General features: G+C 40.9%; 3 protein-coding genes across 7 annotated transcripts; 1 reads left to right on the top strand and 2 right to left on the bottom strand.

Annotated features, from left to right (window-relative positions):
• Positions 1-208: 208 nt before the first annotated feature.
• Positions 209-3,519, bottom strand: mmachc (metabolism of cobalamin associated C). Of its 2 annotated transcripts, none has more exons than XM_051377531.1 (5): positions 3,393-3,519; positions 2,919-3,116; positions 1,639-1,791; positions 1,350-1,526; positions 209-994 (listed from the first exon to the last, which is right to left on the bottom strand). In XM_051377531.1, the coding sequence occupies exons 1-5, from the start codon at positions 3,480-3,482 to the stop codon at positions 812-814; spliced, it is 801 nt and encodes a 266-aa protein (XP_051233491.1). In that variant the 5' UTR covers positions 3,483-3,519; the 3' UTR covers positions 209-811. The 2 variants fall into 2 exon arrangements, with proteins under 2 accessions (XP_051233491.1, XP_051233492.1); XM_051377532.1 differs by having other exon boundaries at positions 3,263-3,399.
• Positions 3,520-3,728: 209 nt separating this feature from the next.
• On the top strand, positions 3,729-12,857 carry LOC127349799 (E3 ubiquitin-protein ligase BRE1A). 3 transcript variants are annotated; one of them, XM_051375706.1, is made up of 14 exons: positions 3,729-3,782; positions 4,492-4,569; positions 4,850-4,892; positions 5,083-5,243; positions 5,360-5,441; positions 6,912-7,083; positions 7,234-7,307; positions 7,519-7,595; positions 7,686-7,786; positions 7,895-7,983; positions 8,063-8,209; positions 9,472-9,585; positions 10,185-10,289; positions 12,168-12,857. In XM_051375706.1, exons 2-13 carry the CDS (start codon positions 4,504-4,506, stop codon positions 10,265-10,267), a joined length of 1,209 nt encoding a protein of 402 aa, XP_051231666.1. In that variant the 5' UTR covers positions 3,729-3,782; positions 4,492-4,503; the 3' UTR covers positions 10,268-10,289; positions 12,168-12,857. The 3 variants fall into 3 exon arrangements, with proteins under 3 accessions (XP_051231666.1, XP_051231665.1, XP_051231664.1); XM_051375705.1 differs by having other exon boundaries at positions 10,995-12,857; XM_051375704.1 differs by having other exon boundaries at positions 10,185-12,857.
• A 141-nt stretch (positions 12,858-12,998) lies between these two features.
• LOC127349800 (uncharacterized) lies at positions 12,999-23,525 on the bottom strand. 2 transcript variants are annotated; one of them, XM_051375707.1, is made up of 5 exons: positions 23,232-23,525; positions 19,395-19,574; positions 17,151-17,681; positions 15,870-16,027; positions 12,999-14,701 (listed from the first exon to the last, which is right to left on the bottom strand). In XM_051375707.1, the coding sequence occupies exons 1-5, from the start codon at positions 23,299-23,301 to the stop codon at positions 14,657-14,659; spliced, it is 984 nt and encodes a 327-aa protein (XP_051231667.1). In that variant the 5' UTR covers positions 23,302-23,525; the 3' UTR covers positions 12,999-14,656. The 2 variants fall into 2 exon arrangements, with proteins under 2 accessions (XP_051231667.1, XP_051231668.1); XM_051375708.1 differs by lacking the exon at positions 19,395-19,574.
• Between the last annotated feature and the right edge of the window lie 871 nt (positions 23,526-24,396).

Raw genomic sequence — 24,396 nt, 5'->3', positions numbered from 1 at the left:
CGTCATGTAAACTGGACACAGACGAAACAATGGAACCAATAAATACTGGTGAGAGATGAGATTGGTGGATGGATAACAATACTTACCAAATAAACATGCAGATATCGTCTTCTATACATATATATCCAATGCATAATAAACAGATTTATGTTAGTTAGTAGTTAAAGTATGGATGAAATATCAAAAACACTGATAAATATGACCAATATTTATTTCTTAGAAACTTTTATTAAAGTGAACAGAATATCATTTGTAGAGCACACAAATTCAAGGCAGGCTGGTGTTACAGGATTTCTATGATACTGACTTCAATTATATAATTTGTAAAGTCAAAGTCCATGTTTCTACTCTGTTCTACAGTCTTTATTGTGTGTTTTTGTTTTTTGGGCTCAAGCAGCAAGGAGAAAGTGCCATCTTACATTTTTTTTAAAATAATTCTTTAAAATAAAATTGTTTAAAACACACTCACAAGGATATGTAACAGCAGCACAAACGTTTAAAGAATACATACATTTGAGTATGTTCAAGTTTCCATGAGAGGAGCTACCTATGCTTAGTAGTGTGGACATATATAGTGTGGATATATGATGAAATGCATCATATAGAAGCCATAAGGCAGTAAATGTCCATATCCAAGTCCTTGAAAAGTATCCCTTCTACCTTCAAATAGCTTTCAACAAAACCTTATAAGCTTGGTTCAACACCTTTGATCTTGGGTCGATCAAAGTTGAATCAAAATTTAATGAAACGTCTGTCCAGCAGTGGAGGTTTGTGCTCAGAGAGGATGGGCAATACTGCAGCAGCTTCTCTTTCAGCCATGTCCGTTCACCTGGCTCTGTGTGTCTGACGTCGGCTCAGGTGGAACGTTTTCCCTCGGCATCAAGCCCCAAGTCTTAAGCAGATCAAACCGCTTAGCAGGAAGTGTGGAAAAGTAGTCCTTCTGTTTCTGAGAGTAGGTCTGGACTGGACGGATGATGTCTCTGTACCTCCAGTCCTGAGGAGGCAAAATTTCTGATTAATTAATTAATTTCCATTTATCATATATTAAATTACATGATAAAAACCCATTAAAACATACACTGGTACGCACAGGAATTCATATCTAGCATCATACAATGTCCTCATGAAAGAGACAGTCTAACAGCGCAGGTATCACTCTTTATTCTCATCTCACCACCTACAGCACAGAGTGAACAGACAACTGACAACAAAAGCTCCACAGATGGGGGGTCTCTCATCTAAAGGCCATCTGTCTGGAGGTCTCTGACATGAAACAGTTTGGTATCCCGGTGTTTTTATTTACTGTGTGTGTCACAGGTATTATTTCTTACAGCGCTGAGGTCTTGTACCTGCCAGTGAAAGTTGAAAGCCTCCAGCAGCTGTATCCTGCCCTCTCTGGAAGGCACACAGTCAGGAGGAACAGGCTGCTCCATCTCAGAGCCCACCATCACACCTCCAAACACCAACAGGGCTCGGATGGCAAACCAGCCCCCGAACCTCGGATGCACACACACTCCAAATATCTTCTGCAGGTAACAGAGGAAATACATAAAACAGAGGTGAGGAGACAAGGAAGGAAACGCTGCAAAATGATATATTACAACTCCTGGAATTTAACAATTTAACACCAAGCGTTACTTTTTCAGCCCAGGGTTGGTCTCTGACATCAGACTGTTGGTAGTAAAAAGCTGCTCCAGACACATGAGCAGCAGTCTGTGCCAAGAACTTCGGCTTCCTGCTGGGCAGCAGCTCGTAGTCATACCTCACATCCACCTCCTGACCTGGAAAACACTGCAGGGCAGCGAGAGATAAATAAAGATAGAGACATATTTAGGAGTCACAACCTGATCATGTAAATAATCTAATCTAAGTGTGAGGAAATTGGACACAATGAGGCTTCCAGTTTGGCAGAGATTTAGCCTGATGGAGCCGTTGTCATGGTGATTGTTGCCATACAGTTTATAGTGTGGTATCATGGCCGGTTTAAACCACTATGGGGCCTTGGGGCTGTAATGGGCCTCTATTGGACTCCTGTTCCTGGTGCTGTCCATCCTTGGTGTCTGTACCCAGTCACCTCCACAAACACCCACAAGTACAAGCTATAATGGATATTATTTTTCACAGGGACAACCAGAACTACCTGCACTGGATTGTGGGTCCAGTTGTTTTTGGTAATGAGAAATTGAAAAGAATATTTAAGAATGTGCAGCATATGAGGACCATATCACCAACAAAATCAAGCATCATCAAGACAGAGCCTCGAGAGGAGATAATGAGGACAGGACTGTCATGAGACACTCAGCATTTCAGCTGATATTGTGCTTTACTGGTGCATATTTCCATTTATTAAATCACTAAACAATAAACCACACTCACTGGCCCTGAAGGTCTGGAGCCAGGATGGGAAATTTACTTTTTAAAATGTGAACATCTACCAGGCACTGACACACAAATGTTTAAATTCACTCAATAGTAAATTATAATTTTGTGTCTACCAGCTACTTTCATATTTTACCAGCATTTGGCTGGTGGCTGGTGCACTTGTCTTTCCCAGTTGGTAGTCCAGCCTTGCGTGGCATCAAACCCTTTTAATCCCACTGTTACTGGACCATTGTGAATATGTTGTAAAGCAGTGAGTAGGACTGCGTTATGGTTATATTGGGTTTGCAGTATTTCTACATCAGTGTATATATATATATATATTTTTTTTAGGTATTTAATTACCATGTAGTCATTTTAAACAGCTTTCCAGACAATTTATTGTATCAAAACATATCTATGGACACTATAATTAAAAACGACACATACTGTAATAGAAGATTTTATCCACAATTGCCCACCCTTATCCCAAACCAATCATACAACCTTGTATCTGTCTGCCCCACGTTAAAGCTGGGGTATTCATTCACACTGCTCACCTGGGAGACAGCAGAGGTGACACAGTGTTTGACACACTGGTCTATGGGGTCAGACAGCCCCTGGCAGCCCCTCTCCTCCAGGAAGGGCAGGAAGGCTTGTTCAAACATGGAAGGAGTGCTGAGCACCACCATGGCCAGGCTGTCATCTGGGTAGGCCAGGCGGAGGGAGGGAGGCAGCAGGGAGTTATACCAACCAACCTGTGAACATACAGGGACGCAGTGAAATCACTCACAGTAGGGAAATATATATTTATCTCACATTTACAGTAGAATTTATAATCATTTACATAGATTGAGGGGGAAAAAATAAACAATGTTTACCCCCTTTACAATAGTTTACTGACTTTTTCAACTCCTCATTTCTCAGTCGTGGCTGCAGGGAAACAACTGGATGTATTTCTTAGTATTTTCCACATTTTGAAGTCCGTCTTGCTGTCAAAGCTTCACATTAGAAATGAATGAGTGCCACGATACCTTTAGAGGGTAGACTTCAAATCCAAGTTTCGATAAACAGTCTTCTAATTGTCCTCTTATTTCTTCCACATCTACCCTGGAAGCCGCCATCGCTGCGTATCAACACACCGCTAAGGATTATGGGATATGATGTTCTTTGGCTAATCAATGTCAGAAATGAAGCTCGACTCTTGCTGTTTCCGCAATGATTGCTTCTGACAAAATGAATGATTAACATACAATAAACAATGTTTTTAGTAGGAATTCTACTGTAGCACTTTAGTTATTTTACAAATGACAAGTAGAGTGACCACGTACTACACTACCCAGAAAACCCCTGCGGCTACGTCCTACGCAATCACGTTACTGGTATGAGCTCCTGGATTTAAAAGTGGAGTCGCAGGATTTTCTGTGAGTAGCCTGATTAGCCAGCTAACATAAACATTGGTATCGCTCTCTTTAAACATTATATATTGTGTTTTATAGAGATAGTTTATATGATATTTTAAAAAGAAGACATCACTCGCTGTCGGGCAATAATTACTTTACCAAACAAGACAGTAAAAAGTCACCGTGAAGCTGCTGCTAACTGACATTAGCTCAGGTTAACATGACAACATTGGCTATCTGACGTTTGTCACGCCTCCTCGGTGTTAACGTTACCTTGACGTGTTTAGTGTGCATTTATTGTGTGTGTGTTGGTATCCAGTACTCTGATATCTCCAGTGTGTAGCTACCTGCTCCTGGAGGCTGGAGGGAGATATATTCCCCACGGACCTGGAGATCAATTAAGAAAGCTCTTTCTTATCAGACAGTCTGCACTTTCTGGCACTTCAGCTCTATTTTTCCTGAGCAGCAGCTGACAAGCTTCACTGTAAACGTGCACCCATCAAGGCCTGCTGTAATTGAATCTCCCACAAGGTGTCAGAGATTACCTTTACTAGGTTGTTACCTCCCCGACCAGCCACCAAACACGTCTAATGTTACCGTATCACTATCCTACACTGGTTAATGATGATGTACCGTCACTGTCAGGCCGCACAACACTGGCTTGCATGACGATTTTGCACCCAAGATTATGAATTAGGATAACCCTAATGAATGATGTGTTTCTTTCTAGTTCAACTCAGACATGAACTGGGACAATCAGCTCAGCTCTATACTGTCAGTAGCAGATGGTAGCGTTGCAAAGATGAGGGTGAGTAGATTCATATTACCTTTGTCTAATTCATTAGTCTCATTATTAAAGAGAGTGTGAGGAATGTACACTGTGGCATGTTTTGTTTTACATCAGCCCTCACTGTGGTCTTGTGATCAGTTGTTAATTGTCATTATTGCAGCTGTCTGTAGATGGCACTGACGCTCCACTAAACTTTTTAACAGGCTCATTCAGTTATTCAGATTAAAGGGATGTTGTGTTTGTGAGAGTTTGGAAATTCCCCTCTGAATTTCGATGTTTTTATGTGTCCGTTGCACAGGAGAGGCTGACATCACCGGGGAAATTCACCAAAGCAGGAGAAGGTGGGTGACCTACTGTAGGTTTTCTGAATATGACTAGCAGAGGAAATGGCCTCTGTGTGTGTGTTTGTGTGTGTGAGAGAGAGAGACTTCCACCTTTTCAAACTTAACAAAAAGGTCCAGATCATGATAAGAGGGCCTGTGGTTTAACCCTTTTGTAAACAGCCTCTCTCACTTGCGTCTTCCTCTCCAGATTTGTTTCCAGTAAGGGAGAGGATCCATGAGTCAGATTTGGACCCTCCCGCTCTTCCTCCTCGAGTCCCCCTTCTCCGACAGCCTTCCCCATCTCTCAGTCCTGGTGTTCAGTGGGCAGACCTGGCTGCTATCCAATCACAACTCCAGATACAGAGCCAGGTGTGTGATTATTTGTTTAGTCGAGCCAGGTGTGCGAGATCAAACAGTTGGTTTGTTTGTATAATGTATTATCTGTGTCGTTGGAATTGACACAATTCCAAATGTCTTTTTCCAAGGCGATTGAGTCTCTCACCCAGAAACTCCATGACATGGAAAGGGAAAGACAGTCTCAACAATGTCACATCCAGACACTACAAGGTAACCTACTGCACACTGACTACTCACCTCAGTTTATAATGGGTCACATTATCCCTTCACAAATACAGCAACACCTGACTCCTGTTATTGTCCACTAGAAAAAAGGATTTTTTATCAGATTCAACATCGTGGCCTCGCCCCAAACTAAGTTAAGAGGTCACATTGCCGATAATCATTACACATAAGGTTGTAGCTTCCAAAATATATTCTATTCTTCATATCACCCCAGTTTTAGCGTCACTGCACTGGTTACTGATTAAGTTCAGAATACATTTTACATTTGTATTCATTACTTACAAGGCCATCCATGGTCTGGCTCCAGACTGCATCAAATAACCTTTAACCCCTTACAGCCCAGCCAGACCCCTAAGATCAGCTGATCAAAAACTTTGAGTTGTTCCACCAACCAGACTGGAGACCAACGGTGACGTATTCGGTTATTCCTCGGCTTTGAAACAGCCTTCCCCTCAGTGTGAGATCAGCTAACTTCACTGCTGCTTTTAAGGGTCTCCTGAAGACCCACCTTTACAAGATGACCTACACTTAACAATGTTTTACCTTTCATTATTTTATCGTGTTTTATGTCATCACATAATTAATTTTAATTGTGCCTGTTTAATATCATAATAGTAGTATTATTATTATTATTATTATTATTATTATTATTATTATTCAACTGTAAAGTCTGATAAACAAGTGAATTTAGTTCAGTAGTTTAGTAGCACCAGCACTCACAGCACCACAAGCAAGAGAACTACAGAGTTACTTAGACATGGTCTCATTTATTTCCATTGCTAAGATGCCCAATATTATTCCTTTCTTGATCTACTGTGGCTGGTATTGTGACTTATTTGTATGTCTGTGTCTGATTTACACTTTATATAGATTTGGTATAAACCAAAACTCACATTTCACAGAACCATGTATAATATTTAATTTAAGAGGAGAGCAAAGGACATTTTTGTTTTGACATTATTTATAGAAAATGAATTGCAAATAAGACAGAAAGCACTGTATCCAACATAATAAGACATTTTGGTTATTAAAACTGAATCATATCAAATATTTTCTTTTTTGAATTTGTGAAACTGTACGTTGTGATTTGTCATGTGGCCATCTTGGCTGATGTTGCTTCAGTGTCTCATAAGCCCACATGGGCTGGGCACCATAGAGTTGTGCATGACACTTAAATAAATAAATAAAAATCAATCAATGTACGATGCTTGGACAAAAAAAAAAAGTACAATTATATATCAATACATAAAAATGCTGCCTCACTGTTGTCTGAAGTTGAGTTTCTGCTAAATCTCTCTCTCCCTCCACCTCTCTACTGTCTGAAAAAGCAAATACACTCATCAAGGGAGGATTCATTTATAATTAATGATATTAATAAATTATTTGGATTTGTCCACAAGGCTGCTAAAAGAGAAAAAAAGAATCCCTTCCTCATATTAATCTCTTCTTTTCCAGAGGAGGTTCACAGGCTGAGGGAGAGGGAAAGAGAGAGGGACGAATCGAGGAGGGGACAAAGTCCAGGAGCAGAGCGGAGGTTGGAGCAATGGCGTAGGGAGGTTGGACGTGAGCTGAGCAGTCTACGGGGACACATCACCAGAGCCACGTCGCTAGGCAACCTGGAGGAGAGGTGCATTAGGGGTGGAGCTGGGGGCGTAAATGCAGAGTAAACTGATGATAGGTCCAGAGACTGAAAATGACAGGAAAATGTTTACACCTGTTTGCTTCTAGGAAGGTGACATTTGGTAAGACACAAGCACTTTTCTTTCTTTTTCCACAGTTTCAGCTCCAAGCTCCGACGAGAGGAGCTGGAACACCTGCGGAGAGAGGTGGACCAACTGAAAACGAGACTAAGTGAGTCTCACACACACACACACACACACACACACACACACACACACACACACACACACACACACACACACACACACACACACACACACACAGATCATGCCCTTGCATTGATTGTGCGGGACTGCACATGTCATGGGCTTATGCTGGCCTGCAAAGCAAAGGCAAGCACAGGCTTGTTCACAACGTCTGCTCTTTCTTTTCCTTTTGACAGGGAGACAAGAGGAGGACGTGTTCCTCCAGCAGGCAGAGACCAGAGAGACCAGGAGACAGTACGAACACAGCTGCAAGGTGCACACACATTGTATCAAGCAGGCTGTGTTTGCTGTGTGGTTTGTATTCTTTCAGATCCTTAACCTTTCCTTTTTGTGCATTGTTCAGACACTGGAGGAGCTGACAGACAGCTACAGAACTCATAGCACTGATCTGGCAAAGACACTCTCTAAGTATTCACACACACAAGAAGAGGTCCGCCAGATCAGGTACGTGTGCCTGTGTGCCAGTGTGCCTGTGTGCCTGTGTGTATGTGTGTGTGTTTTGGGGGTTTTGTCTCTCGTCACTCATATGTTGTACTGAATGTCTTACAACAGAACAACTGTGTCAGAGCTGAAGGAGGAGGTCAGGAGACTTATTCTCCGAGAACGTGAACCAACACCTTTGCTGTCAGCACACACATCAGGCAAGTCTCTACTCCGGCTCTCACACACACATTCACTGCATGATAAAACTATTTAACCACGTCTTTCTATTGGATTCAGGGCCAGCACCGCTCCCGCTCCGTCACAGCCACAGCAGAGGGGTCAGAGTCGAAGAGGCGGACTCTGACTCAGAAGACTTCAGTCCAACCCCGAGCCTGGCTGAAGTGAGCTCAGATGATCTGTCCTGGCTGGACGACAAAGAGCCTGGTGAGGAAGAATGTTTTCTGAATGAAAAATGAACCCAAGTATAGTTGTCCTGTGCACCTACAGATACTAAAGTAACGGCGTGCTGAGTCATCAACCCCACGTGTTTCCATCATATCACTTTCACAAGCCTTCTGTCCACCTTCATGTACGCCAACACAAACATGTTTTGACAATTGGATCACATGGTCCAACCAAGAGAACGTTACACAGAGCGCCAGATGGGCACAAACTGATGACGGTTTTAGCAAGATGGGACGTGTAGTTTTCCCTCCCATCCCTCCCCCACACATCTGGCTCAACCTTCGCTCTGATTCATCCCAGTAGATCTGACTCAGCGTGGGGAGCACTCGTCTTTGGTATCCTTTTCAGCAGTTATTAAAAGGAACAGTTATTGGGAAATATGCTTGTGTGTATCTGGCTGAGAGTTAGATGAGAGGATTGCTCGTAAATAGTCCTATAATGGGAATTGGTGAGCTTTAGAGGAACTGTTAGGTAGATTTAGTTACCTTTGGACAGAGCCAGACTAGCTGTTTCACCACTGTTTACATTTATGCTAGTACTCCTGGCTGTAGCACATAAGACATGAGAGTGTTATCAACCTTCTCATCCCACTCACAGCAAGAAAGGATCAGCATTGTGAGCGAAATGTCAGTCTATTTCTTTAAATGTATCCAAGAGGATGTGCAATGATGAAGGCAGAGAAGAAGTGTGAAAAGAGAGAAGATGAAAGAAAAAGTCAAAATTAGAAATAAAAGAAAGGTGAGCAATGTAATCGGGATATGTGCAGCACCATTGTGAGAACTACCGTGTTATTCCATCTGCAGATAAAGCAGTAAAGCTCTCATTTCCTCTCCAACAGTCTCTGCGAAGCAAGTAATGTCTTAGGAAATTTGGTACACAGTGTGTTTGTGTATGTGTGAGTGTGTGCACTGCTCACCCCTGAGACTTACTGTAACAGAAGGTTGATGTTGTTCCCGGAAGAGATTACAATCTGCACTAAATGTTTCCCAGATTGATTTGGGCCCATGAAGTCGGGCTAATTTGACAATTGTACACACACACACACACACACACACACACACACACACACACACACACACACACACACACACACACACATACACACATACACACACACACATACTGGTACACAGTTGTTATGGGAAACATTTGAATGTCTTCCAGCCTAATCCCACAGGAGGCACTCAGTCACTCTCACACACACAAGTAACTGCTCCTTCTCTGCTCTTCACCTCTGCCAGCTCTTCATCAGAAGCCGCGAGTGCGTCTGAGCGTTCAGTCCAGACGGAGTGACTTTGCTGGTCCGGGATCAGATCTGGAGGAGGATGATGATGATGATGATGATGATGATGAAGGTGGTGATCTCCTCGATGATGACGTGAACCCAGATTTAGGATCTGACCTAAGTCTCGATGATCTCTAACCTTTTTTTTTAAGGCGACGTTCTGTCATTCTACTTGAGAAGAATTCTGCAACATAAAGACAACTCTTACAGATTCTCCAACACACCACCTGAGACATATTGTAACCTTTAAATTGATTTGATCAGTTTGGAGTTACAGTCCTAATCTGAAAACCAAAATAGAAATAGTGAGGATGACTTTCCATTGTGGTCCCAAGGGAAGGGGAAAGTATGGCAAAAAGCAGCAACAGAAGCACATACATATAACAAGTAATGAAGTCCTCCTTCTTAGTGTTATTACTGTTGCGTAACAGACCTGCTTGGATATGATCTGTGATACAAACAAACAGATCACACAGTGTCAGTAACTAACAGGTTAATCAGAGCTTCTTTTTTTTTTTTTTTCAAACTGATTTTCAGTTACTTGTCTAATTATTTTTGTCTGGTCCCATGTGACACACCCAACCCTTGCTACCACAGTGTGCTGAAACAAACCACCAAAGGATTCAGTGTCTTTGTTTGAAATGTTTTTCTCCCCCTCTGTCTGGTTAGCGATATCTGCTAGAGGGCTGAGGGCTGTACAAACTGCCGAGGACTGCGATAGCCACAAATTGTCTTTAAGTAATCTGCAGTAACTGCCTCCACATGCACAGACTGGTAAGATGCTGAGAACAAACTAAGAAGAGCTTTTTTTTGTTGTTGTTTAAAAAGCTGAGATTTCTTGTGAGAACATTTTTTGCCATGACGGTGGATAGCAGAACTTTGTAGTATTTTTGTAAGCTGTTTTATTTCTCACTACAGTGTTCACTGGTTGAACCTTTGGGCACAAAAATTTGAAATCAGTCGCCACTTTTATGCTGCACCCTCTGCACCCATGTTGCAAGTCACTGACAATAAATTATGGGTCTTACCAGAGTTAAAGGATTGGAGGACTGTGATTGGTCCACTAAACCACAATGTTTGGTTTTAGACAGAAGTTTTAAAAATAGTTATGTTTAGGCTTGTTAACATTACAGATTGTTGGAGTTGGATAGAGTTTTAGTGTAGTTAAGTACTGCAGGCCTTTCATCTCTGCCCACTACTACAGTGTTACACCACTGATCACTGCTTTTGATATATATTGCCTTTTAGTTGGCATTTTTGAATTAATCAATCTGTTATAACAAGCTAATTTAACAGTACCTTAATGAAATTGTACTTCTACTGAGCTTTGTACAGTATTACATCGAGTACAGATTCACAGCACCTTTTAAGCTTTAAGTTCAGGTGATTGTGTACAGTACAGTAAATGTAAGCTACACTAACAGAGTAATGGATATTTAATGGGGTTTTCTTGCTGACATATTGCACTCTTCAATCCAGGAGGAATCTCACGAGGGATGAGGTTTTGATTCCTGGTAATGCAGCTGAAGTGATGGCAAAGAGGAATCAAAAATCCATTACCACTATCAAGGCACCTGTTTTGTCTCCAAACAATAAAATTCTGTGTAAAAGTTAAAAGAGAGGAGCTTGACTTTCTATGGCTGCTTCTATAGATCAGTGTTGTGTTCTGGTTGTGCTTGGTGCTGCAGCCAAACAGCAGTTTACAACAAACTCTGTGAATAACAGATCTGAAGTGGGATAAAGAGGAAATAGAGAGGATGGTTTCAAAATACTTTTAATCATAAAACACAGTCCATAATCCACATCTGGCAGCAAAGCCTCATTATGCATTCATTACAGTTTTTAACACCAATATCAGAGATCTCAAGTGTATAATTTACTGCTGGATGTACAGACGGTTGACAAAAGGAAGAACGAGGGTTCAAAACAGTAAATGAGGGAATATCTTTAGTTGTTTATGCCTCCAGTATCAGCCATAGCAAGACATTTATTCCTTTAATTTGCCCCCCATCTGTAGCTATTAATGTTTGAAAGGTTCGATTACGAACTGACTAATTGAAATAATATTAGCTCCCGAATGATTTCCATCAACGTCAGTCGCCACTCAATGGATGTAATGCTTTCCTTTTATGCTGCACCCTCTGCACCCATGTTGCAAGTCACTGACAATAAATGATGGGTCCTACCAGAGTTAAAGGATTGGAGGACTGTGATTGGTCCACTAAACCACAATGTTTGGTTTTAGACAGAAGTTTTAAAAATAGTTATGTTTAGGCTTGTTAAGATTACAGATTGTTGGAGTTGGATAGAGTTTTAGTGTAGTTAAGTACTGCAGGCCTTTCATCTCTGCCCACTACAACAGTGTTACACCACTGATCACTGCTTTTGATCAAACCTATAGTATGCTTATATTGCCTTTAGTTGGCATTTTTGAATTAATCAATCGGTTATAACAAGCTAATTTAACAGTACCTTAATGAAATTGTACTTCTACTGAGCTTTGTACAGTATTACATCGAGTACAGATTCACAGCACCTTTTAAGCTTTAAGTTCAGGTGATCGTGTACAGTACAGTAAATGTAAGCTACACTAACAGAGTAATGGATGTTTAATGGGGTTTTCTTGCTGACATATTGCACTCTTCAATCCAGGAGGAATCTCACGAGGGATGAGGTTTTGATTCCTGGTAATGCAGCTGAAGTGATGGCAAAGAGGAATCAAAAATCCATTACCACTATCAAGGCACCTCCAGTGCGATCTCTTTATACACACACACAGCTCGGTAAAGTCAGGAGCCCCTTAATGCTGCCCTGTCTGACATGAGTCACACTGTGCGAGGCTTGGTGTCAAGCTGTTAAATATTTCAGCATCCAGACACCCCCCATCGTGGATCCCAGACCTCAGTGCAGAGCCATGGGGGAGCTGACGGGCAGGTTAGGTGTTCAGTGGGGTGTGAGTTTTCAGGATTGGGCGAAGAAAGTGACCACATACACTATGTAGCTCATCCATCAATAGTGAGCAATAAAAGACCTTTCTAACAAACAGTAAATGGCACAGAGCAGAACATTACAGTATTTAAACCTCTTCTAACACGCTCTCTTTGTATAGTTGTTAATATAGTAGTTGGAAGAGACATTTAATGAAGAAAAGGCCCATTTATTTGTTTGTGGTCAGATAATGGCTGATGAATCAGACCCTTCTACTGCACTTTTATTGCATTTGCCAAGTATTGTGCAGTGGCGATGCAGTAAAGCAGTGCACTGATACATTCATTGTTGGTCTGTAAAGAAAATGTTTAGTGTTTTGTCTCCAAACAATAAAAGTCTGTGTAAAAGTTAAAAGAGAGGAGCTTGACTTTCTATGGCTGCTTCTATAGATCAGTGTTGTGTTCTTGTTGTGCTTGGTGCTGCAGCCAAACAGCAGTTTACAACACAAACTGTGAATAACAGATCTGAAGCGAGATTAAGAGGAAATAGAGAGGATGGTTTCAAAATACTTTTAATCATAAAACACAGTCCATAATCCACATCTGGCAGCAAAGCCTCATTATGCATTCAGGATACTTACAATTTTAACACCAATATCAGACATCTCAAGTGTATAATTTTCTGTGGTTGTACAGACGGTTGACAAAAGGAAGAACAAGGGTTCTAAACAGTAAGTGAGGGAATATCTTTAGGTGTTTATCCCTCCAGTATCGGCCATTTTGTTTTATTATTCCTTTAATTTGTCACCCATCTGTAGTTATTCATGGTAGAAAGATTCAACTGCGAATTGACTAACTGAAGTATTAGCTCCCAACTGATTCCCATCGACGTGGGTCGTCTTGTGTTTGTCTCACTTTCGCTCACTTTTTCCGGCACATTTGCAGAGGATGCAGATAGCGAGGCAGATACACAGTAAAATCAATGAAATATTCATGAACTTTCCATCTGAGAGAACAAGGTGCTGTCAGGACAGTCCATGTAACAGTTTGCATGAAAAGCTAAAGCACCAACTAAGATGACATTTCAAAAAAGTTTTCTTTGCATGATGCAATCATCAGTAGTATTTACAACACACAGGACAATGCTAACACTGTGTGGAAAGGCCACTGGCCAATTTCAGTCTGCAACTGTCATTGTATGAATGAGTGCCTCATGGTGAACACGCTCAAGGCTAGTCTTCAAACACAGGCAAGTCAGAGCAGCTACCTGGCCCAGAGTGTGTGTTTTTCGATGGGGATCGCACAAAGTTCTGGGAATGACTGGTAAATCTGGAAGTTGACTATAAATACAGTATACAATAAGAGCTGTTCCGATAATGTGTAAGGCACTCTCTCCTGGACTCAAGACCCCAGGAGAGAAAAAAACACATGTATCAAAACCAGGCCAAAAGGCAGCAGGACCTTCAACACAAAGAGAAAACGCTTAAATATCCCCTTCCATAACTTCAAAAATCCTTACACGCACCTTCAACAGACTCACACACCTACAAACACACACACTGCCCGCACCTCTTTATGCATACAAAACTCAAATTTGATCATACACAAAAATATGTCCATTTTTTTCCCCCTGCTCCTGAAAAAGTAAAGTGCAACCTCCATAATCAGGCCGTTTTCTATGTTCATTTCTTTTCTCTGGCCTCTCCGTCAGACTTTTTTCTGTCTGACTTTGTAACTTTAACTAATAACAGGGAAATCAGACCAGTGACCCCACATAAGAGTCTGGTAGCAGAAGGCTGAGTCTGTGTCCAAGTGCCCAAATGAGGTTGCCTCCTGCTTTACACCTTTATAACTCTAGGGAAATGAAAATGTATTATACAACTCCCTTACTCCACAAGATGGGCTGACAAATATTAAGCATACAGTATTAAACAAGGGCGTTGGCCAAATTTGAAATTAAAGACACCAAAATAGCCAATCCGACCCCATGGTGGGCGTTATCTTCATTGTCCATTGCAGCTTCAATTGTGTCCTTTCCTACATGACAGTGATCTAGATAAATGAAAGCAATCCAGAAATGTGCTCACACCTACCCAGAATTCTTTCTGTTTGGTGAAGATTAAGGAAGAGAGACCAGGTTTGACAGCCATTGCGGCATGAGCCTGGATTCAAGGAGAGTATTTGGGTGCCAAAAAAATGTCAGTCGTGCCTCCATCAGTAGCTGTACATGGACAAGGGTGTGTCCTCCATCATATCGTCCTACACAGAGAAAATGGAATATAAGTAATTATACACAGCTAATATGATATAATAGATAATAATAATATATGATACAATACTATGAATTTTGTGGTACCCCTTTTTGATAAAAATGGGGTTATCAGTTATAAATTATGGTTAATTAATCCTTTTTAATGTTTTATAGATCCATTAAGCCATTAAGAAGAACAACTTTGTGAAAACTCTCCACGGGTGGTGAGTCATTAAGTTAAGTTAAGGAATAGTAATTTCTTCCTGAGATTTATATGAGAAGATTGATATGCCTGTATATAAATATATATATATATATATATATATATATATATATATTAAGCTACAACCTCAGCATAAAGACCCAATAAACATATTATATTGTTTACCGTGAGAGTGGTATCATCCTCCTCATCTAACTCTCAAATAAACAAATAAACACATATTTGTCTATTATCATTTAAAGTTCTGTTCCACCCAAAGAAAAAAAATCTTCTTGTTCCTACAGCTGGATGTTTGATCTTCACTGTGCAGACTGATGTCTGTGCAGAGTTTGACACTAGAAGGATGTTTTCATATTCATCTGCTGGAAGTGGAAAGTTTCTCTGTGCTCACTGAAAATCAGATTTTAAGGGGCTAGGAACATGATTTGAATACACAAATAGTTTGAAAGTCAAACTTGGTTTAATTTGCAACTTATTATTAAATGTGATGTAGAAACTTGAAGCCGCCAGTGCACATACACTTTGAATGGACTTTACAGTCAAGTAGGAGACATCTTGTGTCCAGCAGGAAAACTAATATAAACAAAATTTGCATATTCATAGATTCAGAAAGGTTTAATAAGATAGAAGGAGTAGATGTGTAGATGGCTAAACCAAGCAGACTATATATGTCTTATTACATGTCTGGAGGGGATCTTTAAGTCTCTACTACCAAATGTGAATAAGTTAGTTGGACAAACTCCAACTTAGTCTTTAATAAACAATTCATTAACTATTAATAAAGCCATAGTTACAGCTTTTTTATAATATACTACACTATGGCTGGCAGCAGGAACTGTGCAGTTATGCCAAATGGCTCCTGGTAAGTTGTAACAGTATATCTCACATCTGTGCTGAATATTTTCACTGAGACAGCGGTGAAAGTGTTGCCTGGATGTTACGGACATGCTCACCATAGGTAGGTCCTGGAGCCTGCGGAACTCTGGTCGGTTGTCTCTTCGGCGCAGTTTGAGGAAGAGAAGCAGAGTGATGATGACAGCAGTGATGATGAAGGCTGACACCAGGCCAGCCAGGAGGGGGTCTAATGTGGGAGACTCATGGATCACCGTAGCTGGAACAAAAACACACAGTAGAAAACTGAGTAAACAAGCAGGCAATGTAAAAGATTTTTTTTATCGTGACTTAATACGGTGCGAAATGTAGAATCACAGATTCTTAAATGGTTATTTATGTAAAGCTGTAACTGGAGCTAAATATAGACTCGACCACAGCATGTTGAGCTCCAGTGTTCATCATGTAGCTCCGGACACAAATGTCAAACACAGGATGGTGATGTTAAGCTTGCCTCTACTTAAGCTCTCTGTTGAACAAGTAAATTTATTTTTAGGGCATAATTTTAAGAATTAGAATCAAGCAGTTTATGTTGTATGTGCCTACAGTACAGTATGTTTTAGTTTTCTCTCAGAGTGCTGTTCAATCTCTAACAACATCATCACTCTTGACCTTTCTATGTTGATGTCTCTGTGTTTGCATATTTCTTTGCGGGAGGAGTTTGCTCCTGCTTTTTTGGGAGTGTATTTCTTTATATGGATGTTGCTATGGAAAACTATTTTGTAAACTTAGCTGTTTTTTTATATCCTCTGGTTGAAAGTAACAACCACCACAGAGCAGCGAAGGCTCCCAGTTCCTCTGGCTAATGGAAAGAGGCGAAGTGCCAAGCGTGGCCTAATAAAACCACGCAGAGTGAGAGAACCAGAAGGAATTTTATATTTTAACAGTATTCGAGCAGGCTGGTCAACTCCAAAGTGTTAATTAGGTTTTCCCTCTTTTGCAATCTGAGTCCTCTCAGGGTGAAAAAACTGAGAATAGATAAAGACATGTACTGTAGATATATAAATCATTTAGCAGACAGACAGGGCGAGAGAAACAGAAAAAGAAGGAAAACAGAGCATTCTTGAGGACTCGAGTCCCATGACTGCCTCTGTCCCTTTTCCAAACAGAGCCATGATTGTGGAGTGCTTGGTGGTGACAGTGCTTGTAGATGTAGACGGGGGGGATGCGTGGTGTGTGTTTGTGTCTGTGTGTGTAGATGCGAGGACTGGCTTGTGCTGGAAAACAAAGAACAGCGTCGCCTTTGTTGTTAAGCTAATTCACTTCTGGATCTGTCAATATCCAGGCCGTGAATCGCCCAGATTTAAATTCATTTACCGACACAGAAGATATTATTCACTTACTGTCACCCCCAACGTTGAGCTGGGAGGGGGTGTCGGCATGGGTTTTGGCCTGGGGGCTGCTTGGTGGGCTGCTTGTTAACTTTTGGTGGGCTTCAGTGGAGGTCCCAGGATGTCCGTCGGGTGGTGCAGTGTTTTGCGTTTGTGAATTGGGGGGCTCTTTAGAGGAGCTGGTGCTGGATGCTGAAGTGGACTGGGCGATGGTGGAAGTGGTGGTATTTCCGGATTTAGGTGGCTCAGGTGTTGGGACAGAAGTGGATGAGTGTGTTATGTTGTGTGTGGGCTGGTTTGATGCTGTCACGGAGACAGGAAGTGTAGGTGTAGCTTGAGGCGAGGTGTTTGTGGGTGGCGCGGTGGTCTGTGTGGTGTCTGTGGGAGCAGGGTGAGTTGTGTGTGTGGTGCTGGTGGTGGCGATGGTGGTGGGTGTGAGGTGAGAGGTGGGGGCGTGGCTCTCAGCGGGAGGAGCTGTAGGCTGTGTTGTTGACTGATTTGTCAGGTTTATTTTAGGATCTGAGGAAGGGACGATGACAGTATCTGCAGAAAGAAAAAGACAACATTATAATTATATTACTGTAATATTACTGGGACAGTGTTCTGCAGAGCCTAAGAAGAGACTATGAGGCATTAAATTACAAATAATCAACCATATTATAAATTAACACATTTTCTCAATTTCCCCCAGTGGTATCCAGCCATGCAGATAATTGGTTTTATCTGCCAGGTTTTTCGATATTGCTCTCTGAGACACCTGCCACCACCCAATACGATGTAGGTAAAGGGAATTTTGTTTGTGGTGCTCAGAGCATGTTGTTTTTACCAGAACTACGCTCTATGGGTGGCAGTGCTGATCCAGTCTGAAATTTAAAATTTAAAATTACATGAGGATAACTTCTGGTGATCTCCTGACCTTTGCTGTAGCGCCAATATGAGGTTGATATTTTTGGTTTATAGTGAAATGTCTATTGTCAGCTATTGGATAGATTGCCATACGTTTTGTACAGATCTCCATAATAACTTGACGTTTCAACTTTTCGTGTACCATGATCATCAGTTGGAAATTTCTAATGAAAACTGAAGACATTCCCATCAGCCTTTGTGTTTTGTGCAATTAGCACATCCTACCTGGTAAACATGATGCCTGCTTAACATTAGCATCTGCATTGTGAGCTTCTTTTGTAGCATGCTGACATTAGCATTAGCTAAAAGCACCAGTGTGGCTGTAGACTCTTGATTGGATGCTGTCAGACTGGCTCAAACTAAAATCTGGGGAATTAGGTGTCAATATTCTGGGAGTAGCATTAACGTTAGCTGTTTTAGGAACTAGAGGCAAATTAATTGATTTGTGGCACATTTTTAAATGAAAAAAACGTTTTAATCTTAGGGCCTGGGGGATCAAGTATTTGTATTGTGTTTCACTTGACAAGTCTATTGTCAAGTTTAATCTAAATCCTAAAATGTCTGTCTGACTTCCATGCCACATGACCACACGGTCGGAACCGCCACCAGTCCAATTTCAGCTGGCGACCTTTATTACATGTCATACCCCCCCCCCCCAAAAAAAACCTAAACTATCTGCGTGGCTAGACAGAGATACCAACCCTTAAAGTTGTGCACATGCAAATATACATGAACAGATTTTTCCACAGAAAGCCAAAAAATGTGCTTAGACTGTGAATATGTTTATGAGTCTAACGTGTGAACCAGCGCCGGGTGTGTGTGTGAGGGGGGGGGTATTTCACTTCTACCTTTCTCACCCCCTTGTGAAAAGTCACACAGCATTTAATCACTTCTTTCCTCTCCTCAACACCATCTGAATGTCTTCCGCACAAACTTTTCACTGACTATATTTATATTTTACCATTGCTCTCACAGCAGACCTTTAATTAACTCATCTTTATTCTCATCTTTTACTTTGATCTAACACCATCTCTGATATTCTATCCTGCACTACACTTTTCTTTTTTAAACTATACTGACATCTCTGTCTCAGCCTGTGTTGTGTTTGTGGCCTGACTGCCAACACTTTAACCCTGCCACTCTGTGGCCCACTTCTGGATGTGGAAAACAGAGATAAGGACTTTGTTAAATATAGCTCCTAAACTCTAAGCCACCTGCTGCTAGACTCCCTACTAAATCCCTCTGAAGTGTGACAAAACTTCCCTAATGGCAAACTTCAAACAGACGAATAACAACCACAACATTAGATCAGTGATTAATGCAGAATTAAGAATGCAGTTGCATAGTCACCATTATTCATTTGCCCTTCTGTAGTTGTGTTGTTTCTCAAACTACTGGTGACATTGGTGTCAGAGGCATTCGGTAAAAGCGTGGCAGCATGGTTGCTGGAGTTCAGGCCAGAAGCAGGTTCAGGCTCTGCAACTGGAGCCTGAAGAGCACCTTTTGAATTAGAGGAGGGAGCGGCATCACCTGATGAGGAGAGGACTCAGTCAAATTTGGAGTCATTAACAACGTATTTGCTCATTATTTCAAGCGAACAGGGGACAACAGTCAGCAATGTGTATCCAACAACAATTATTATATAATAATAATTATTTAACATACACATATTTTATTTATCCGGGGGAAGTTGTCTGTCTGTGCATAATTTTTCAAGCAAAGCAGTGCAACACTTAATAGAATTACAGTCTATCAGTTGATCAATGAGCAGTTTCATTGGAACAAATGGGTTTACTGTCTTGCTAAAGTGCTGGGTGAGAATATAATTTCTTTTGCATCAGGATGCGGTGGTTTTTGTGAGTGATCCTTTATAGTGAAACAAAGTGAAGCTACTTGTGACCCCTTGAGACGTGAGCAGTTCAACCAAAGAGGGATGTTTCCCTCAAATTGTTGTTGAAAAGAGGCCTAAAAAGGTAAAACTATCCCCCATTTTAAAACAAGAAAATTGCACAATTTGTGACACATAAATATGCTTTTTAATCATGTAATGGCTCCTCAGATTTATCTTAAGACCTCTTGGAGGACCCCAGGTTGGGAACCACTGTATGGATATTGAGAGTTGCAAAGACGCACAACCCAGTCGCATTACTGTAAAACATAATTCCAGAGTACAAAATAAAATGGATAAAGACTGACTCAGACTTTTACTTTGAATGACTTCTACTTTGATCTACGAAGTAATGTCCTTTTAATGAAGACCTTCTCTCTCTCTCTCTCTCTCTCTCTCTCTCTCTCTCTCTCTCTCTCTCTCTCTCTCTCTCTCTCTCTCTCCCCTCATGGTCTTGATCTCTTCACTGTACAAGTCTTCATTCCTGTTTCTACATGATTCCCTTTGATGAAGACCAGAGCACTAATGTAATGTAATGTCATTACCGTTCAGTAACACACTGCCATGATGCCTTTCATTACCTCCGTAATCGCTCACACAGCTCATCAGCACACACAGTGAGAGAGAGAGAGAGAGAGACCTGTTTGAACTCTAAATGATACAAAAACAGACAGTCATAAATAGACAGGGGTGCTTGCCTATATAATACTGGCCCTGTTCCCTCACTTTAGCTCCATTAGGTCAAATGCCAAACTAGTATGTCTGTTTCTGTATATATATATATATATATATATATGTGTGTGTGTGTGTGTGTGTGTGTGCAGAGTAGATTTATAAAGAGAACCACTGTTTCCACTATTGCACACTCCTCTCTCCAGATATTACTCACACAATCTTTCAGGCCAAAGCAGCATGTACCTAGGGAAGTAGCTCATGCTCACTTCTTGACCCTGCTGCCAGTGAGAGGAGGAACAACCAACCGTTTCTCTGCGAGCAGCTGTCTGCAGCCTCAGCACGCTGGAGGTGTTCTATCAGTATTACCTTCTGTGTGAAACCCATCTAACAGCTGCTGTAAAATCCCAATAAGCACTGGTTTCAGAGCACGTGCAATCATTTTGAAAAGGTTTCCCCACTAACCAGAACTGAAAAGGCTGAAAATAGCTCTGTGCACGCCATCCTTGGCCTTTTCACCTGCACTTATTTAAGATGTTTGCTGCCAACCGTCGTGTGACCTCCTCAAGCTGCATGTCGTTCCTCCAGCCTCTCATCTTCTTTTGCAGCCCTGGGTCTTATTGTTTGTTATGTTTTTAATTGTGTCATGCACATGAAAGTACCCAGCAAACAATGACTTATAAGATACCAGAAACTAGGGCTGCACAATTAATCGAAATATTATTAATATTGCAATAAGTACAATATGCAAATTACAAGAGCAATGTTTTAATAAAGGTAAACAAAACAGCATTATACTGAAGTACTGTAGCGCTGCAGAGGTGCCCTGGTCTACAAAAAGGTTTGGTACAGACTCCAACAGATGTTGGTAGTCAGATGAGAGAAAAAAAAAAAAAAAGATCATTCCCATATAATTGTGAATTGCAATATCTGTGAAAATAATCGTAATATGATGTTTTTACCATATCATGCAGCCCTACGAAAAACACAGTTATATACTAATTATTATATTTCAAACAATGAACTTGGTTTTCTGCTCCATGCCTCCATGACATAACGTCACCCACAAAAGGGTCCCCCTCCTTAAACACAACTCATTCTTTTAGAAACATCAACAAAAGTAACTTATCAGAAATAAAGGACACGTTACTACAAGAGGCTTAAATAACCCATGATGAAACATTAAATGCATCTTCAGTCTCACATAAATCAAATAAGAGAAATAACAGGATGACAGAAATAACAAATTAAAACAATAAATTACTTTCAGAAATTTTTAACTCAATTTATTATACAGATATTATTGAGTATTTATTAGATGTTTGTTCACTATTTTCATATTTTGTGTATTGTAAGACTTTCACCAAGGTTACTAGTTAGATCACCTTTATAAAGAGTATACAAAATGTGATTTATCAGTTAGAAAGGAAGTCGGCTGAGTTAAGAGTGAAACAAAAGAGGCTTTTGACCGTATAACATGTAAGAATGAGACAGACTGGATATTTTTAAATGTTATTTTCTTAAAATAAGCTCAGAGGGACTTTTCCGATTGAATGATTGAGTGTATATTGAGAATGTTAACAAATCGCCATTTCTGCCTTTCCTTAAATGAGTCAGAAATTCTACCTGACAAGCACCCTGGGTTTTATATACTGTATATATATATATATATATATGTACTGTATAAAGTCTGTTCACAATAAAACTGAACCCACGCCCATTGCCCTGCTTTAAATCTGTTCATAAAGTCTACATACTGTACTACAGAGGCAAGCCTATTAGCATGAAGCCAGTAAAATGACAGTGTGCCACAGCACACAGTCAGAGGTGTCATTTATCACAATGTACTTCCCTGCTCATTTACAGCCAATAAATGTCCTCCAGTGGAGCCGAGCTGTTTTCTATTCATTTGACTTTCAGCTTGAGGAGCTGATGGGACAGTTCTGCCCAATAAAATCTTTTCAAATGTCAATAGTCTGATTTTCCTTTTATGTGAGAGGCACTGATGGAGAAAGGGAGGAGGAGGAGAAAGTGTTTGAAACAGGTAGGAGAGAAAGCGGAAGGCGGTTAAGTGAAACACAGGATGTGTGAGAGGTGTGTAAATGTAATGCAAGCAGAGAGAGGAAGAAGAAGAGGGGGGAGGAGGGGGATGTGAGAGATAAAGTGTGAGGCAGTTTAAACAAATAGCAGACGATCAGATGTAGGAAGGAAATTCATTTTTTAAAAAAGAAGCTGTGATTGGAAACAAAATGAGACCAGTAGGAAACTGAAACATGGCCTGACTGAAGGTGGGCTGATCTCAAGGAGGGTTGAAAGGAAACACACAAGAGGAACTGAAGTGCTGACACTCAACTGTCTCTGTAGGTTCAACAAGCAGAAACAAAGCAGATTTCACACTGTAGACTCACTTCAGCTCTGTCTGCTTTAATCTCTGTTCAAAATCACCACAGGTGACTGGCAGCAGGTGAGACTGGTTTGTGTGTGTGTGTGTGTGTGTGTGTGTGTGTGTGTGTGTGTGTGTGAGGGGTCGTGGTGGTACAGTAAACCATTGACAATCTAGCACATATTAATCAAATTGGAAAAACAAGTCAAGACGTGCAAACAAACGAAAAAAAGACACTACCTACCAGGCTCAGCTGATCCCCAGTGAATGAGCAGCAGCGCAAAAAGGGCAGCCCAGAGTTTGGTCTCCATCATCTCTGTCTTCCGGATACACAGTAAGAAAATAAACCAAAACAAACGTCGTCCCGCTTCGTCTCGTTTCAGCTGGACTCTCCCTTTTTCTCTCTCGTTCGCCACTCGACCCTCAGACTCTTTAACTAAGAGAAATCCCAGGCAGCTGTACTGTACTACTGCAGACAGCAGCTCCGCCAGTGTGTGTGCGTGGCTGGAGGGACTGAAGGAGGAGTGTGTGCGTCTCTCTCTCTCTCTCTCTCTCTCTCTCTCTCTCTCTCTCTCTCTGTGTGTGTCTGTCTCTCTCTCTCTCTCTCTCTCCAGAAACAGTGCCACGTGTTCTCTGTTCAAAATAGTCAGTGGCTCTGACTCGGTGCCATGAGTTAGTAGAGAGACTGACACCTACCCACCAAGCACATCTATCACAACAACAGGAAACAACACAAACTACAGGCAGCACAAATCACCACAGGCGTTCAATCAACTCCTCTGACAGGTGCAAGAAACTACTTAACATTACATGTAGGATCATTTGAAATATTTTAAGCATCTTATAGGCTTCAGAAAAACTGCGCAAAATGAACAGTTTTTCTCAAGGTGTTCTTGTTATTTTGTCCACCCTTTCCACTTTGTCGTGACTGTAGCTTAGAGCCTGTTAGTCTGTTTATTTGTTGATTCACTTATTCATTCTGCAATATTACAAGTACTCGTATAATAAATAATACAATAAATAAATAAAACGTAGGGTTTTATGAGCCTCTTACATCTATTATATATATATTAGTAATATGTTACTGTTATTATATAACATATAATCAAATGATTACAATATTTATTCTTCTTAATTTCTGGGAATCATATATCATCATCGTCATCATATAGCCTAAAATAATAATGATTAGTATGTTAATAAATGAGTCAGTAGTTTACATCCGGGAAGACACGGAGTCTTTGTCACGCTGAGGATTTTATTAGTCAACAGTTAAAATTAGAAACATATTCTTTCACAGTATTTGACTTGATCCGGAAGCTGAAACTGTATCAGCCTCACTTTTTTTTTGCATGACTGGCGCTTTTCTACAGGGCGTTACACTGGAGCGTGATGTGTTCAGGGACCCA

Source organism: Dicentrarchus labrax, unplaced genomic scaffold (assembly GCF_905237075.1).
Source record: "Dicentrarchus labrax unplaced genomic scaffold, dlabrax2021, whole genome shotgun sequence".
In the NCBI taxonomy this organism is placed as follows: domain Eukaryota; kingdom Metazoa; phylum Chordata; class Actinopteri; family Moronidae; genus Dicentrarchus; species Dicentrarchus labrax.
This window is presented reverse-complemented; position numbering and strand designations above follow the sequence as displayed.

Excerpts from the sequence above, each read along its gene's own strand:
- mmachc (XM_051377531.1), bottom strand. The coding sequence starts at position 3,482 with ATGGCGGCTTCCAGGGTAGATGTGGAAGAAATAAGAGGACAATTAGAA. Across the intron at positions 1,792-2,918 it reads TCACCTCTGCTGTCTCCCAG|TGTTTTCCAGGTCAGGAGGT; the intron begins GTGAGCAGTGTG and ends GCTGCCCTGCAG. Across the intron at positions 995-1,349 it reads CTTTCAACTTTCACTGGCAG|GACTGGAGGTACAGAGACAT; the intron begins GTACAAGACCTC and ends TTGCCTCCTCAG.
- LOC127349799 (XM_051375706.1), top strand. The coding sequence starts at position 4,504 with ATGAACTGGGACAATCAGCTCAGCTCTATACTGTCAGTAGCAGATGGT. Across the intron at positions 5,442-6,911 it reads TCACATCCAGACACTACAAG|AGGAGGTTCACAGGCTGAGG; the intron begins GTAACCTACTGC and ends CTTCTTTTCCAG. Across the intron at positions 7,084-7,233 it reads CTAGGCAACCTGGAGGAGAG|TTTCAGCTCCAAGCTCCGAC; the intron begins GTGCATTAGGGG and ends CTTTTTCCACAG.
- LOC127349800 (XM_051375707.1), bottom strand. The coding sequence starts at position 23,301 with ATGATGGAGACCAAACTCTGGGCTGCCCTTTTTGCGCTGCTGCTCATT. Across the intron at positions 19,575-23,231 it reads CTGGGGATCAGCTGAGCCTG|GTGATGCCGCTCCCTCCTCT; the intron begins GTAGGTAGTGTC and ends TCTCCTCATCAG. Across the intron at positions 14,702-15,869 it reads GGCTCCAGGACCTACCTATG|GACGATATGATGGAGGACAC; the intron begins GTGAGCATGTCC and ends TTCTCTGTGTAG.